Consider the following 13643-nt stretch of genomic DNA (forward strand, 5'->3'; position numbering starts at 1 on the left):
GACAATATCATTCTCTTTAATATAAGTGCATGCTACAGGTTAGTCATCCGTCATTTTAAAGTCACAGATTAATTCTTATTGGCTGTCAGTTTTATCATTTAAAGAGATCCCAACTATATGTGTGACTTAGCTATTCTCTTAGAGTTAGAATGCTTATTAAAAGTTTATGGTTATAGTTATCATTCTTAATGTAACCGGACGTTTATTCCTCTAGATCTGGTGAGGTGCGGCTCACGGTCACGACACACTCTTGACTTCCTGTTTGAGTCCTCAGATTAGAGTAGATCCGATCGTCCAGCATTGATGCCAGTTTGTCTGACGGTCTTGTGTCAGTATGGGTGTGAGGCATGAAGTGTGAATCCTGATCCAGGTCAGTAGGGTTTGGCATGGGAGTGTCTGTAGGTGAATGCAAATGAGAACTAAATGCGTTCATCGGTCCACCGACGATCTGTGAATGTTTATGTGAATCATAGTTCTCCAGTATCCCACAATCTCTGGCACTGTTGTCCTGTGATTGCGATGAAAAGAAATGTTGGCTTTTGTTGCTGCTGTTGTTTGCGTTTTCCTCCAGGTCTGGACCAGAACTTCCAGTAGCCGAAGGTGGACCAGCACCCTCCAGCTCCGAATCAGCTGTTTCGGGATCGGGTGATTCCGTACCTGCCGCTCCCTCGCTTCCTTCCTCATCTGCGGCGCTAGCGATGCGAGGCAAGGTGCTATGATAGCGTGTGTCCAAGGGATAGTTAGCACTGTCGCCTCGGCGTAGCGGATAGCATCGCTGTCGCTCCAGGGAAGGCGAGTATCGAGCCGCACCGGGATCGCTGTACTGTTTGCTGCGCTGCCATTGCTTCCGAAGATGGATACGGGAACGGTGGCGGTGGCGCAATGAGGGTGAACCCTGCTGGTCGAACTGGGGATCATGCCGTAGAAATTCATTAAACAGTGCATCCGTCTTCTCATCGATGCTGTAGTCTCGGCGGCGGAAGCGAGGCTTGGGTTTGGTCACGGGTTGCAATTCTTGGGAAGCCTCCAAACCCGAAGCCTCGTCTTCCAGCTCCTCTTTAAACAGCCTCGCCTCAAAACTCTCACAAACCGTGCCTTTACGGCCCGAATTGGTGAAAAAGCGCCGGCGTTCTGATGCAGTCTTGGCGGCGCTACTTCCGAACAGTCTGAATTCCTCTGGAGGCTTGCAAGGAGCTTCGATGGAGGCGTAGCCGCTGTCCATTTGCAGAAGCTTCCGGTTGTTTGTCTCTCCGTCGCTGCCTCTCTCAGAATCGACACTATCCCGTCCGTTTCGTCTCTGACCTGCATCCCTAACCACATCGTCGTATGGAAGCTCACCGTCTCCGTCCATATCGTCATCGATGTCTTGCGATTGGTTGTTGGGGACGCCTGCTCTTGAACAAACGCTGTCTGCATCGCTGCGAGTTGAGTCCCTGTCGTTGCTGCTCAGGTCGGAGGACGCGTAATGCTCCAACGAAGCTCTCAAGCTCCAAATATCACGGTACAAACTGGGTTGCTCTAGACTGTCCTGTCGACTCGCCAGACCGAAATCTCTACTGCCGCCTCCTGATGCTCCTGCCATCATCTCCTGCCCGTCCTCTTCACCATCACCCATCTCCAGATGTCCCTGAGATGAGGGGAATGCTGAAGTCGTGTCTTTCATCACTGCATCTGTGTTGTATTTGAACTCCATTACAGCCACAACCTCTAACCTGCAAGGGTAGACAGATAATATTTCTAATAGATGATTCTAGATTGTTCCAGATTAATTCATTACAGAATCTTGTTTAGCAACAACCCATATCAATTTGCCAAAGATCTGCCTCAATATGCAAGTGATGAAAATTAGACATGCTTCGAGGATTGTTTTAGAATTGGATTGTGACTCCTGAAATTAAACCGTAAGGTGTCTAAAGAGCCTCTAATTCAGGGGAGTCCAACCCTACTCCTACCTAGAGCATGGGTTCAGTAAGTGTTCATCCCAAATTCAGTCCTGGAGGGCCACTATCCTGCAGAGTTTAAATCCAACCCTAAAAAACTCACCTGCCTGTAGCCTTATTGTAATCTTTAAGACATTTATTAGCTGATTGAGGTGGGTTTGATTAAGGTTGGAGCTTAACTCTGCAGGACAGTGGCCTTCGAGGACCAGGGTTAAGAATGCCTGCCTTATAGTATACTATAAGGCTTAAAGTAATCCTGAAGAGCTTAATTAGCTGGTTCTGGCATGTTTGGTAAGGGTTGGAGCTAAACTCTGCAAAACAGTGGCTCTCCAGGACTGGAAGTGCCCAAACAGAGCAATGCTTCTTAAAACTTGTCCTGGGGACCCCCTCCCCACTACAAATTTTGTATGTCTCCCTTATCAAACACACCTTATTCAACTCATCAGCTCATTAGTTGAGAGACTTCAAGACTTGATTTGGGTGTGTCTGATGAGGAAGACATACAAAATGTGTAGTGGGGAGGGGTCATAAGGACAGATTTAAGAACCACTGTCCTAGAGGGTCGATATATTTAGCTTCAATCCTAATTAAACACACCTGAACCATCTAATCAAGGTTTTCAGAATTACTAGAAACTTTCAAGCACGTGTGTTTGGGCAGGTTGGAGCTGAACTCTATAGGTCATTAGCCCTCCAGGAGCATGTTTGGACATCCCTGTCTTGGTTTAGGATAGTCCACCCCTGATCCCAGAGGTCCACTGTTCAGCAGAGTTTGGTTCCAAAGGTTTTCAGGATTACTAGAACTTCCAGCAGCTGAGGCAAGTGTGTTTTGTTGGAGCTAAACTCTATAGGACAGTGGTTCTCAAACCTGTCCTGGAGTACCACCAGCATTGCACAGTTTGTATGTCTCCCTCATCTAACATATCTGAGGCCATCCTTAAAAATATTCTTGTTTGCCGTAACCCGACCGACCCTGTCAATTTAGGGCCGACTCAATTTTTTATTTTTTTTCCTTTTAGTCCGACCGACTTGCCGGTTGTAAATGGGCTTTAAGACCGACCAATTTCTTTTTTTACTCTTCAAACAACTAATACAACAGTAATAAAATAATATGAATTATATTTTAGTAAGTATTATAAATGTATAAATTGCCTGGGCCATACCAACGAAGGCTACGTTCTTTCTTTTATAGAAAAACCCGTGACGTCCTCTATGTTTCCACTATGGTTAGCGGATGTCACACTATGGCCTGTGCGTTCGTTTCGGCTCATTCTCTCATTCACTGTAACGTTAGACTACTAAAGCCCTGTTGGAGATTTCGCCGCATTGTGTGACAGGAGTCAGGACCATGGACACGCTACACACACCAGGCAAGTGCACTGCAGAGGGGAGGGCTTTGGGGCTTTGAGCCCCTGCCCTTTTTGAAAATTAATCAAAAGTGCCCCTCTCAACATTTATCATTACTATATTGTGGCGAATAAAACAGAATTTGAATTATAATTAATATAACAACGTGTACAAAACAGTAACAAATGGCGGAAAAGCCGTTTATCTTGTCTCTGTCAGTCTGAAATATCGTTGTCCTAACGCGTTGCTATGGGTAGCGTGTGTTCTGCTCGACCCCAGCGCGTGGTGGGAGCGGCGGCACTGGTTGTAACTTGAAAAATAATGCTTTATGTATGGTTCTGTTGATGGATACACGCAGGGGCGTGGGACTGGGGGGATAAAGGGTACTGAGTAACCAGGGCCCGAGGCAGGGGGGGGGCCTTAGAAGTCAGTTTTCTATACATACACATACATGGTACGGGGGCCCAGCAAGATGGTTTGTACCCAGGGCCCAAAATTTGGTGCTACGCTCCTGGATACACGTGCACTACAACAGCGATAATAAAAGAAAACGTGGGCAAAACGGTCTATCTTTGTAAACTGTGTTCAATGCATGCGAGTGCTGCCGTATGACCAGTCATTTTCGCCATCATCACCCAGAATATTCGCCAGAAGACGCGAATGAGAGCCCTCTGAGAAGATCTGTCTCTGCGCAGTGCGCGCACGTCTCACAGCGCGCAAATATTAAGTTCTTTCAAGTCTTGCGTTTGAACGGATAAACTCACACAAAAAGTATGTCAACATGTCGATCTTGATGAGTATCCATCAGACAGTCTGTATATGCCTTAAGAGAACTTTATACAGTTGAGAAAGACGAGCATATCTCTGTATTAGGTCTTAAAGGGGCAGTAGCCTTTACTGCTGTCTGTCAAACAAAAGATAAGGACTCACTCACTGCTCTTGATTGAATAGCTGGTTATAGCTACTTAATTAATTGAATTCATAAAAACAACTTTTTGCTTTTTAATATTCAAATGCACTAGTCTATATCACCAGATGCGTTGGTCTGGCAAGAAGTGCAAGCCACTTCAGAGACACAGATAGTTGCGTGTTCTGAGTTAACACAATCGAGCGTAAAAATAAGAAACATATCACGGAAAAATACTAAAACGGGAAGACAGCGAGAAAAGAGCTAAAATACGTGAGAAACCCGGGAAAAAAGGGAGGGTTGACAGCTTTGAGTCAATGACAGCTAGCTGGTGGTTGGACCCTTTTCTTAAAGAATGCACCTGAAATTTATGCAATAAACATGTTTTTGACAAATATTTCAATTTGTTTGTGGTCTATATAGCCTGCAATCAGCCTATGCACCCGAAGGCACGGCTTGAAGACCCAGTCAGTGATGTCACGATATGCCAATTTGTTTAAATTCATACCTACGTAATCACCATCACCAAAAATTTACTTTTTTTTTGTATTCAAATTTTTAAAAAAAAATATAGACCTACCTACCGACCCTTTTTAAAAAAAAATTTACTGTTACTGCAAACCAAAATATTTTTAAGGATGGCCTGATTCAACTCATGAGCTTATTAGTAGAGACTGCAAGACCTGAAATGGGTGTGTCAGATATTGGGAGACATACAAAATGTGCAGGGCTGGTGGTACTCCAGGAGAGGTTTGAGAACCACTGCTATAGGACATTGGCTCTCCAAGGGCACATTTGAACAACTCTGCCTTCATTTAGGCTACATTTACAAGTGACCCAATTCTGATTTTAGACAAGTGTTTTGGCGGTTGGAGCTAAACTCTTTAGGACATTGGACCTCCAGGAGCAGGATTGGAAAAACCTGCCCAAATTTATGAGAGTCCAATTCTGATCCTGGAGATCCACTGTCCTGGAAAATTTGGCTCCAATCCAACACTTTAGATCCAATCTTGTTCCCGCCCAGACAAATGTGGGCCAGATCTGGGCCGACACTGGCAGGTACGTCTGGGTGAAGGGCAAATGTACAATCCTAATTTAACACACCTGAACTATTAATTCATGGTCTTCAGGATAGAAACATTTAGGCAAGTGTGTTTTGAAAAGTTGGAGCTAAACTCTATTAGACATTGGTCCTCCAGGAGCATAATTGGACATCCCTGGCCTAATTTTGGAGAATCCAATTCTGATCCTTGAGGTCCACTGTCCTGCGGAATTTGGCTCCAATCCCAATTAAACACACCGGAACCATCAATTGAAGTGAAGGGGGGATTTTGAAATCCACTGCCGCTTCAATATACCTGTATATATTTATATCCTAATTAACTTCATAATCAAAACTTTAATCAATATTTATCCTATATTATTATAATGATTCTTTCAAGTTATGATTTTGCTTTGTTTCTTGTTTTCTAAAGTGTGTATTTGGTCTCTGAGGAGTGACTGAGGGTCTGGCCTAGAGATGTGTGATGTGTCACTAAACACTGGCAACAAGGTTGTGTGTTTGGATTTTGGAGGTATCACACACCCCTAACATGTCAGGAGTGGAGTAACAGCGTTTGCTCACTTACCCCAGCTTCCAGATATGAAATATGGATTTGTCTTTCATTTAATTTATTATGTTTTATTCCTTTTATATTTCCTTTTACTGAAACACTAAAGACTCAAGATGAATATTGCCTGTACTAGTGTGTGTCCCTCTCACTAAAGGAAAGCACATGTTATCAGTATGTTTTGGTAAGAACTAGTTAAAACTGGAGCTTAATCAGCTCCAACCTTGGAGAGACTGTGTATCTGTGTATGTGCGCAATATTCTATGCTCCAGATCAGAATGGTGTTCAATGGGCACCCTAAGAGATGGGTGGACTTGTTGTTCTGGGCAAGCTGGCGCCTGCTCCAGATCTGGAAGGTCACTACAGGCCTAATTCTGGGTGAAAGCATCAACAAGTGACACGTCAGTGGAAACGTGCATCAGATTAACTGACTCGAGTGGAAATTATCATGACTGTGCATTGTCTCTGAGCCAATCAGAACCATCCACATTGCAGTAATGACGTGGATAAGACCTTGAAAATGGTATAACTGTTGGGACAATTGTATGTACGATAGGGCGAGGCAACGAGACGGTGAGAGAGGGAGCGCGGCCTACGAACTCCTTGTGGGACATGAAGCTGGCTTCTGCTTTTGAAACTGCAAACTGTTCTTAAGTAAATTTTTCTTTTATTTAATTGGAATCCTGACTCTGTCTTCATTTCTTCACTACTGGTCCTGGGTCATAAGCTGTTAACCCCTAACAGAAGGTCTTCAGGATTACTAGAAACTTTCAGGCAAGTGTTTTTTGGCAGGTTAGAGCTAAAATCTATAGGACATTAGTCTTCCAAGAGCAGGATTCTGATCCCTTGCCCTAACCCGCTCTAAGCTCCTGAGGTGGCGTGGCTGTACCTGCTGAGAGCAGGAGGATCTCCTGAATTGGCGTCCAAAGAACCGGCTGAGAGGCGTCTAGGCAGCTCCATCTGTGGCAAAGCACGAGGTTTTTGCAACAGGAAGTCACTGACTCCACCCTGCAAGTTTTCTTCTCCCTGATCCAGAGTCTCACTGGCCGCCCGCTGCCTCTGAAATGCACGTCTCCGTGGAGAACCTAAGGATACAAGAAAAACACAGGAATAGCCATGTAAGAATATGCACATATAAGTACTTTCACATCAGGTGAAGAATAATGCGATTATTTCATAATTTATTTAGCATGAAGCTGATTTTGTCCTGCGAGTCTGTGAGCTAATCAGATCTCACAACAGTCACGTGGCTTTAACTAGACTGAGCTCCTCTACTTATATTGATTTGATACTGATTCCTTGGCTTATTCAGAGCATCTTTGTATTGTATGATTTCTGAAAAATATTGCAGCTCATATTATGAGGAATCATCACTTTGAAAACATCTTTCAGAAAACAAAACATCCAACAAGAGGGATTAATGAAACATGAACATGTGGATAGTTAATTCAGATAATTTATTTGTTTATTAATTAGTAATTACTTATTAGGAATTAGTTATTTAATCATTTAATTTTTTATATGTCTGTCTTTCAGGTCGTCACCTCTCATATCAAGACTCGCTGCTCTCTGGATGGTGTCGAATCTCCATTTCTTGACGCTGAAGAACGGACCCGCTCCCTCCAGGCTGGCATGGCGTCTGAGCTTAGACAGGAAGTGGAGCATGGTACCCTGAGCCGGACAGGAAGTGGAATCTTTGTCCATCAGCAAGCTTCTGCTCATCACCTCAATCTGGAGAGGAAAACCAGGAGTAAAGAGATGGTTAAAGTGAAGATGGACGCAGATTACATGGCTGGATCTCAGGAAAAACATCCGGCTCATATTTTAATCCTTAAACATATGTTCACTTTGCAGCAGAAGAAATTTCTAAAAAGAAAACCTAATTTTGTTGAGATAACATCCTTATGTTGTGACCACACAAAGTAAGATGGATAAAAATGTCTTCTTGTAGACTTATATATGACTGTTCTTTTAGATGTTCTTTTAGCATTTATTGAAAACAAACTTTTCATAACAAACATTGTCGGCAACATTGCACACAATATAATATAAGCCTATATTATGATTGTGTAATATACTGTAGGTTAAGATCATTTCTTTATTCCCCACTCCCCCTAACTCTCAGTCTGTTACAATAGCCACTCCCCCTAACTCTCAGTCTGTTACAGTAGCCACTCCCCCTAACTCTCAGTCTGTTACAATAGCCACTCCCCCTAACTCTCAGTCTGTTACAATAGCCACTCCCCCTAACTCTCACTCTGTTACAGTAGCCACTCCCCCTAACTCTCAGTCTGCTACAGTAGCCACTCCCCCTAACTCTCAGTCTGTTACAATAGCCACTCCCCCTAACTCTCAGTCTGTTACAATAGCCACTCCCCCTAACTCTCAGTCTGTTACAATAGCCACTCCCCCTAACTCTCAGTCTGTTACAATAGCCACTCCCCCTAACTCTCAGTCTGTTACAGTAGCCACTCCCCCTAACTCTCAGTCTGTTACAATAGCCACTCCCCCTAACTCTCAGTCTGTTACAATAGCCACTCCCCCTAACTCTCACTCTGTTACAGTAGCCACTCCCCCTAACTCTCAGTCTGCTACAGTAGCCACTCCCCCTAACTCTCAGTCTGCTACAGTAGCCACTCCCCCTAACTCTCAGTCTGTTACAGTAGCCACTCCCCTAACTCTCAGTCTGCTACAGTAGCCACTCCCCTAACTCTCAGTCTGCTACAGTAGCCACTCCTCTAACTCTCAATCTGCTACAGTAGCCACTCCCCCTAACTCTCAGTCTGCTACAGTAGCCACTCCCCTAACTCTCAGTCTGCTACAGTAGCCACTCCCCTAACTCTCAGTCTGCTACAGTAGCCACTCCCCTAACTCTCAGTCTGCTACAGTAGCCACTCCCCTAACTCTCTGTCTGCTACAGTAGCCACTCCCCTAACTCTCAGTCTGCTACAGTAGCCACTCCCCTAACTCTCAGTCTGCTACAGTAGCCACTCCCCCTAACTCTCAGTCTATTACAGTAGCCACTCCCCCTAACTCTCAGTCTGCTACAGTAGCCACTCCCCCTAACTCTCAGTCTGCTACAGCAGCCACTCCCCTAACTCTCAGTCTGCTACAGTAGCCACTCCTCTAACTCTCAATCTGCTACAGTAGCCACTCCCCCTAACTCTCAGTCTGCTACAGTAGCCACTCCCCTAACTCTCAGTCTGCTACAGTAGCCACTCCCCTAACTCTCAGTCTGCTACAGTAGCCACTCCCCTAACTCTCAGTCTGCTACAGTAGCCACTCCCCTAACTCTCTGTCTGCTACAGTAGCCACTCCCCTAACTCTCAGTCTGCTACAGTAGCCACTCCCCTAACTCTCAGTCTGCTACAGTAGCCACTCCCCCTAACTCTCAGTCTATTACAGTAGCCACTCCCCCTAACTCTCAGTCTGCTACAGTAGCCACTCCCCCTAACTCTCAGTCTGCTACAGTAGCCACTCCCCTAACTCTCAGTCTGCTACAGTAGCCACTCCCCCTAACTCTCAGTCTGCTACAGTAGCCACTCCCCTAACTCTCAGTCTGCTACAGTAGCCACTCCCCTAACTCTCAGTCTGCTACAGTAGCCACTCCCCCTAACTCTCAGTCTATTACAGTAGCCACTCCCCTAACTCTCAGTCTGCTACAGTAGCCACTCCCCCTAACTCTCAGTCTGCTACAGTAGCCACTCCCCCTAACTCTCAGTCTGCTACAGTAGCCACTCCCCTAACTCTCAGTCTGCTACAGTAGCCTTAGCAGTGATGGTTGCAGTAACTCACGGTTTGTGATCGCGCAGGTTTGCTGGTGTTGGTTTCTGCGCTTGTGTTCAGGGTGGAGTTGAGTGTGTCTCCGGGAAGAGCACAGCTGGGGCTCTGACTGCTCCACAATCCTGGAGCCTCTGGCACGGGGCCCTCAGTGGGCTGCAGACACACACACACACACACACACACACACACACACACACACACACACACACACACATTTATTTGCTCTGCCCCTCAACCTAGTGCACTGATGCATAGGCTGCATCTTAAAGCATCATGCACATCAGACTCCAGAATATAGCACACAGACTCTCTTTTGTCATTATATTTCAGACTCATGTCACCTGGAAGATGGAGAGGGACGGGTGTTGTGAGGGCTGTTCGGTGACCGTGATGCTGTTCTCCGGCGAATCGCACTCCATGATGGTGAGGATCTTCAGCGCCGGTGGCGGGATGTGCAGGTGTGTCAGACGGGCTTTCTTCAGGTGATGGAAGTCTCCTTCTGTGAGCGTGTACCTGAGAGAGAGAGAGAGAGAGAGAGAGAGAGAGAGAGAGAGAGAGAGAGAGATAGATATTTATAAAATAAAATGAAAATATGGTAACGCTTCAGAATAATGGTCATTAGTTAACATGAGTTAATGTATTAACATGAACTAACCATGAGCAGTAGGCCTACATTTGTTACTGTATGTGTTCATCTTTGTTAACATTAGTTAATAAAAATACAGCTGTTAATGCTAATGCATTATTAAATGTTAAAATTATCATTAAAAGATAAATAAATGCTTAAAATAAGTGCAGTTAATATTAATTAATGTAATTAATTAAAGTTAACTAATGACCATTATTCTAAAGTGTTACCAAAAATATAGATGAATATTTCGATTTCAGGAAACTTACTTTATCATATAAAACATAAGCTAAAGCTATAATATAAATCATGTCAACTCATGTCTCAACAATAGGGCGTTTATGTATTTATTATGTCTATGCTACAGACGCTCTGAATCTAACCCTTGACCTTTATAATGGTATGTCTGACCTTCGACCTTTCTCCTGGTCTTTGGCACTCTGCTCGTAGATGGCGGCCTCGTTGAAAGAGACCCGTCGTCCGGTGCAGGACGCAGACAGGAAGTGCTCCACATCCGTATCGCCATGACAACTGGACAGCGAATCGCCACTCTCGAGTCTGATGGTGATGTCTGAAGATGAAAAACCACAGTAATGCACTTTTGCCTCACTTTTCAGGAGCGAAGATCATCATAAGCCCTATAGTTATCAAAATTGCTATTTAAATTTGGGAATATTAACTGATTGCCAGTCTCTGGTGGTAAAGTGTGTTCACCTTGTGTCGGCTGAGTCTCCTCTACGTATGTAGTGTTGGTTTTTTCCAGGTCATCACTGGCTCTGAACATCAAACAAACACAAACAACATCAGAAAATGAGAATATCAACGTAATTCATCTGTTGGACTCAAGCATCTGAGATGTATTCATTTATTTAGAATTTGTAAATACACATACACACACTATACACTGATCAGGCACACCATTATGAATTGAATAACACTGATGATCTCTTCATCGCCTGTTAGTGGGTGGGATATATTAGGCAGCAAGTGAACATTTGGTCCTCAGAGTTGATGTGTGTGAAGCAGGAGAAATGGGCAAGCGTAAGGATTTGAGCGAGTTTGGCCAGATTGTGACGGCTAGACGACTGGGTCAGAGCATCTCCAAAACTGCAGCTCTTGTGGGCTGTTCCCGGTCTGCAGTGGTCAGTATCTATCAAAAGTGCTCCAAGGAAGGACCAGTGGAGAACCGGCCACAGGGTCATGGGCGGCCAAGGCTCATTGATGACCGTGGGGAGCGAAGGCTGGCCCGTGGGGTCCGATCAAACAGACGAGATACTGGAGCTCAAACTGCTGGACTGGAATGGACTGTGTGGACTGGACTGGATTATGTGGACTGGACTGGATTATGTGGACTGGACTGGATTATGTGGACTGGACTGGACTGTGTGGACTGGACTGGATTATGTGGACTGGACTGGACTGTGTGGACTGGACTGGATTATGTGGACTGGACTGGATTATGTGGACTGGACTACTCGTGAGTGTGAATGAATGGCTCAGTTCTGAAGCAGGTTTTGGTGTGAATGTTCACCTGGAGTATCGGCGTTCTCCTCGGCAGCAGCGGTGACAGAAGACCAGCAGAGCGGACAGAACCATCAGCGTCCCTCCAGCGAACACACACAACATCACCATCAGCAGGACGGGGCTCTCCTGTGAGCCCGACACCAGAGGCACGTCCTGTTAATGTACACGCGTGTTCAGCTCTGAGATCAGTAACTGCACACACGTGTCAGCTCTGAGATCAGTCACAGCACACTCGTCAGCTCTGAGATCAGTCACTGCACACGTGTGTCAGCTCTGAGATCAGTCACAGCACACGCGTGTCAGCTCTGAGATCAGTCACTGCACACGCGTGTCAGCTCTGAGATCAGTCACTGCACACTCGTCAGCTCTGAGATCAGTCACTGCACACTCGTCAGCTCTGAGAACAGTCACTGCACACGCGTGTCAGCTCTGAGATCAGTCACTGCACACGCGTGTCAGCTCTGAGATCAGTACAGCACATGCGTGTCAGCTCTGAGATCAGTCACTGCACACGCGTGTCAGCTCTGAGATCAGTCACTGCACACGCGTGTCAGCTCTGAGATCAGTCACTGCACACGCGTGTCAGCTCTGAGATCAGTACAGCACATGCGTGTCAGCTCTGAGATCAGTACAGCACATGCGTGTCAGCTCTGAGATCAGTCACTGCACACGCGTCAGCTCTGAGATCAGTCACTGCACACGCGTGTCAGCTCTGAGATCAGTCACTGCACACGCGTGTCAGCTCTGAGATCAGTACAGCACATGCGTGTCAGCTCTGAGATCAGTCACTGCACATGCGTGTCAGCTCTGAGATCAGTACAGCACATGCGTGTCAGCTCTGAGATCAGTCACTGCACACGCGTGTCAGCTCTGAGATCAGTCACTGCACACGCGTCAGCTCTGAGATCAGTCACTGCACACGCGTGTCAGCTCTGAGATCAGTCACTGCACACGCGTCAGCTCTGAGATCAGTCACTGCACACGCGTGTCAGCTCTGAGATCAGTCACTGCACACGCGTGTCAGCTCTGAGATCAGTCACTGCACACGCGTGTCAGCTCTGAGATCAGTCACTGCACACGCGTGTCAGCTCTGAGATCAGTCACTGCACACGCGTGTCAGCTCTGAGATCAGTCACTGCACACGCGTGTCAGCTCTGAGATCAGTCACTGCACACGCGTGTCAGCTCTGAGATCAGTCACTGCACACGCGTGTCAGCTCTGAGATCAGTCACTGCACACGCGTGTCAGCTCTGAGATCAGTCACTGCACACGCGTGTCAGCTCTGAGATCAGTCACTGCACACGCGTGTCAGCTCTGAGATCAGTCACTGCACACGCGTGTCAGCTCTGAGATCAGTCACTGCACACGCGTGTCAGCTCTGAGATCAGTCACTGCACACGCGTCAGCTCTGAGATCAGTCACTGCACACGCGTGTCAGCTCTGAGATCAGTCACTGCACACGCGTCAGCTCTGAGATCAGTCACTGCACACGCGTGTCAGCTCTGAGATCAGTCACTGCACACGCGTCAGCTCTGAGATCAGTCACTGCACACGCGTGTCAGCTCTGAGATCAGTCACTGCACACGCGTGTCAGCTCTGAGATCAGTCACTGCACACGCGTGTCAGCTCTGAGATCAGTCACTGCACACGCGTGTCAGCTCTGAGATCAGTCACTGCACACGCGTGTCAGCTCTGAGATCAGTCACTGCACACGCGTGTCAGCTCTGAGATCAGTCACTGCACACGCGTGTCAGCTCTGAGATCAGTCACTGCACACGCGTGTCAGCTCTGAGATCAGTCACTGCACACGCGTGTCAGCTCTGAGATCAGTCACTGCACACGCGTGTCAGCTCTGAGATCAGTCACTGCACACGCGTGTCAGCTCTGAGATCAGTCACTGCACAC

At 46.4% G+C, this 13643-nt stretch overlaps 1 protein-coding gene across 3 annotated transcripts in view; it reads right to left on the bottom strand.

Moving 5' to 3' along the window:
- Positions 1-13643, bottom strand: part of LOC137089338 (voltage-dependent calcium channel beta subunit-associated regulatory protein) — a 23678-nt gene continuing 10035 nt past the window's right edge. For 2 of the 3 annotated variants that reach the window (XM_067452904.1, XM_067452905.1), the window contains 8 exons: positions 11746-11891; positions 10929-10990; positions 10626-10785; positions 9928-10099; positions 9599-9739; positions 7348-7534; positions 6693-6888; positions 1-1712 (listed from right to left, as the gene is read on the bottom strand). In XM_067452904.1, coding sequence (XP_067309005.1) covers positions 203-1712; positions 6693-6888; positions 7348-7534; positions 9599-9739; positions 9928-10099; positions 10626-10785; positions 10929-10990; positions 11746-11891 — 2574 coding nt within the window. In that variant the 3' untranslated portion in view covers positions 1-202. The remainder of the gene's footprint in view (positions 1713-6692; positions 6889-7347; positions 7535-9598; positions 9740-9927; positions 10100-10625; positions 10786-10928; positions 10991-11745; positions 11892-13643) is intronic. The other variant, XM_067452906.1, reaches the window with a different exon arrangement.

The sequence above is a fragment of the Pseudorasbora parva genome, chromosome 9 (assembly GCF_024679245.1).
Source record: "Pseudorasbora parva isolate DD20220531a chromosome 9, ASM2467924v1, whole genome shotgun sequence".
Taxonomy (NCBI): Eukaryota; Metazoa; Chordata; class Actinopteri; order Cypriniformes; family Gobionidae; genus Pseudorasbora; species Pseudorasbora parva.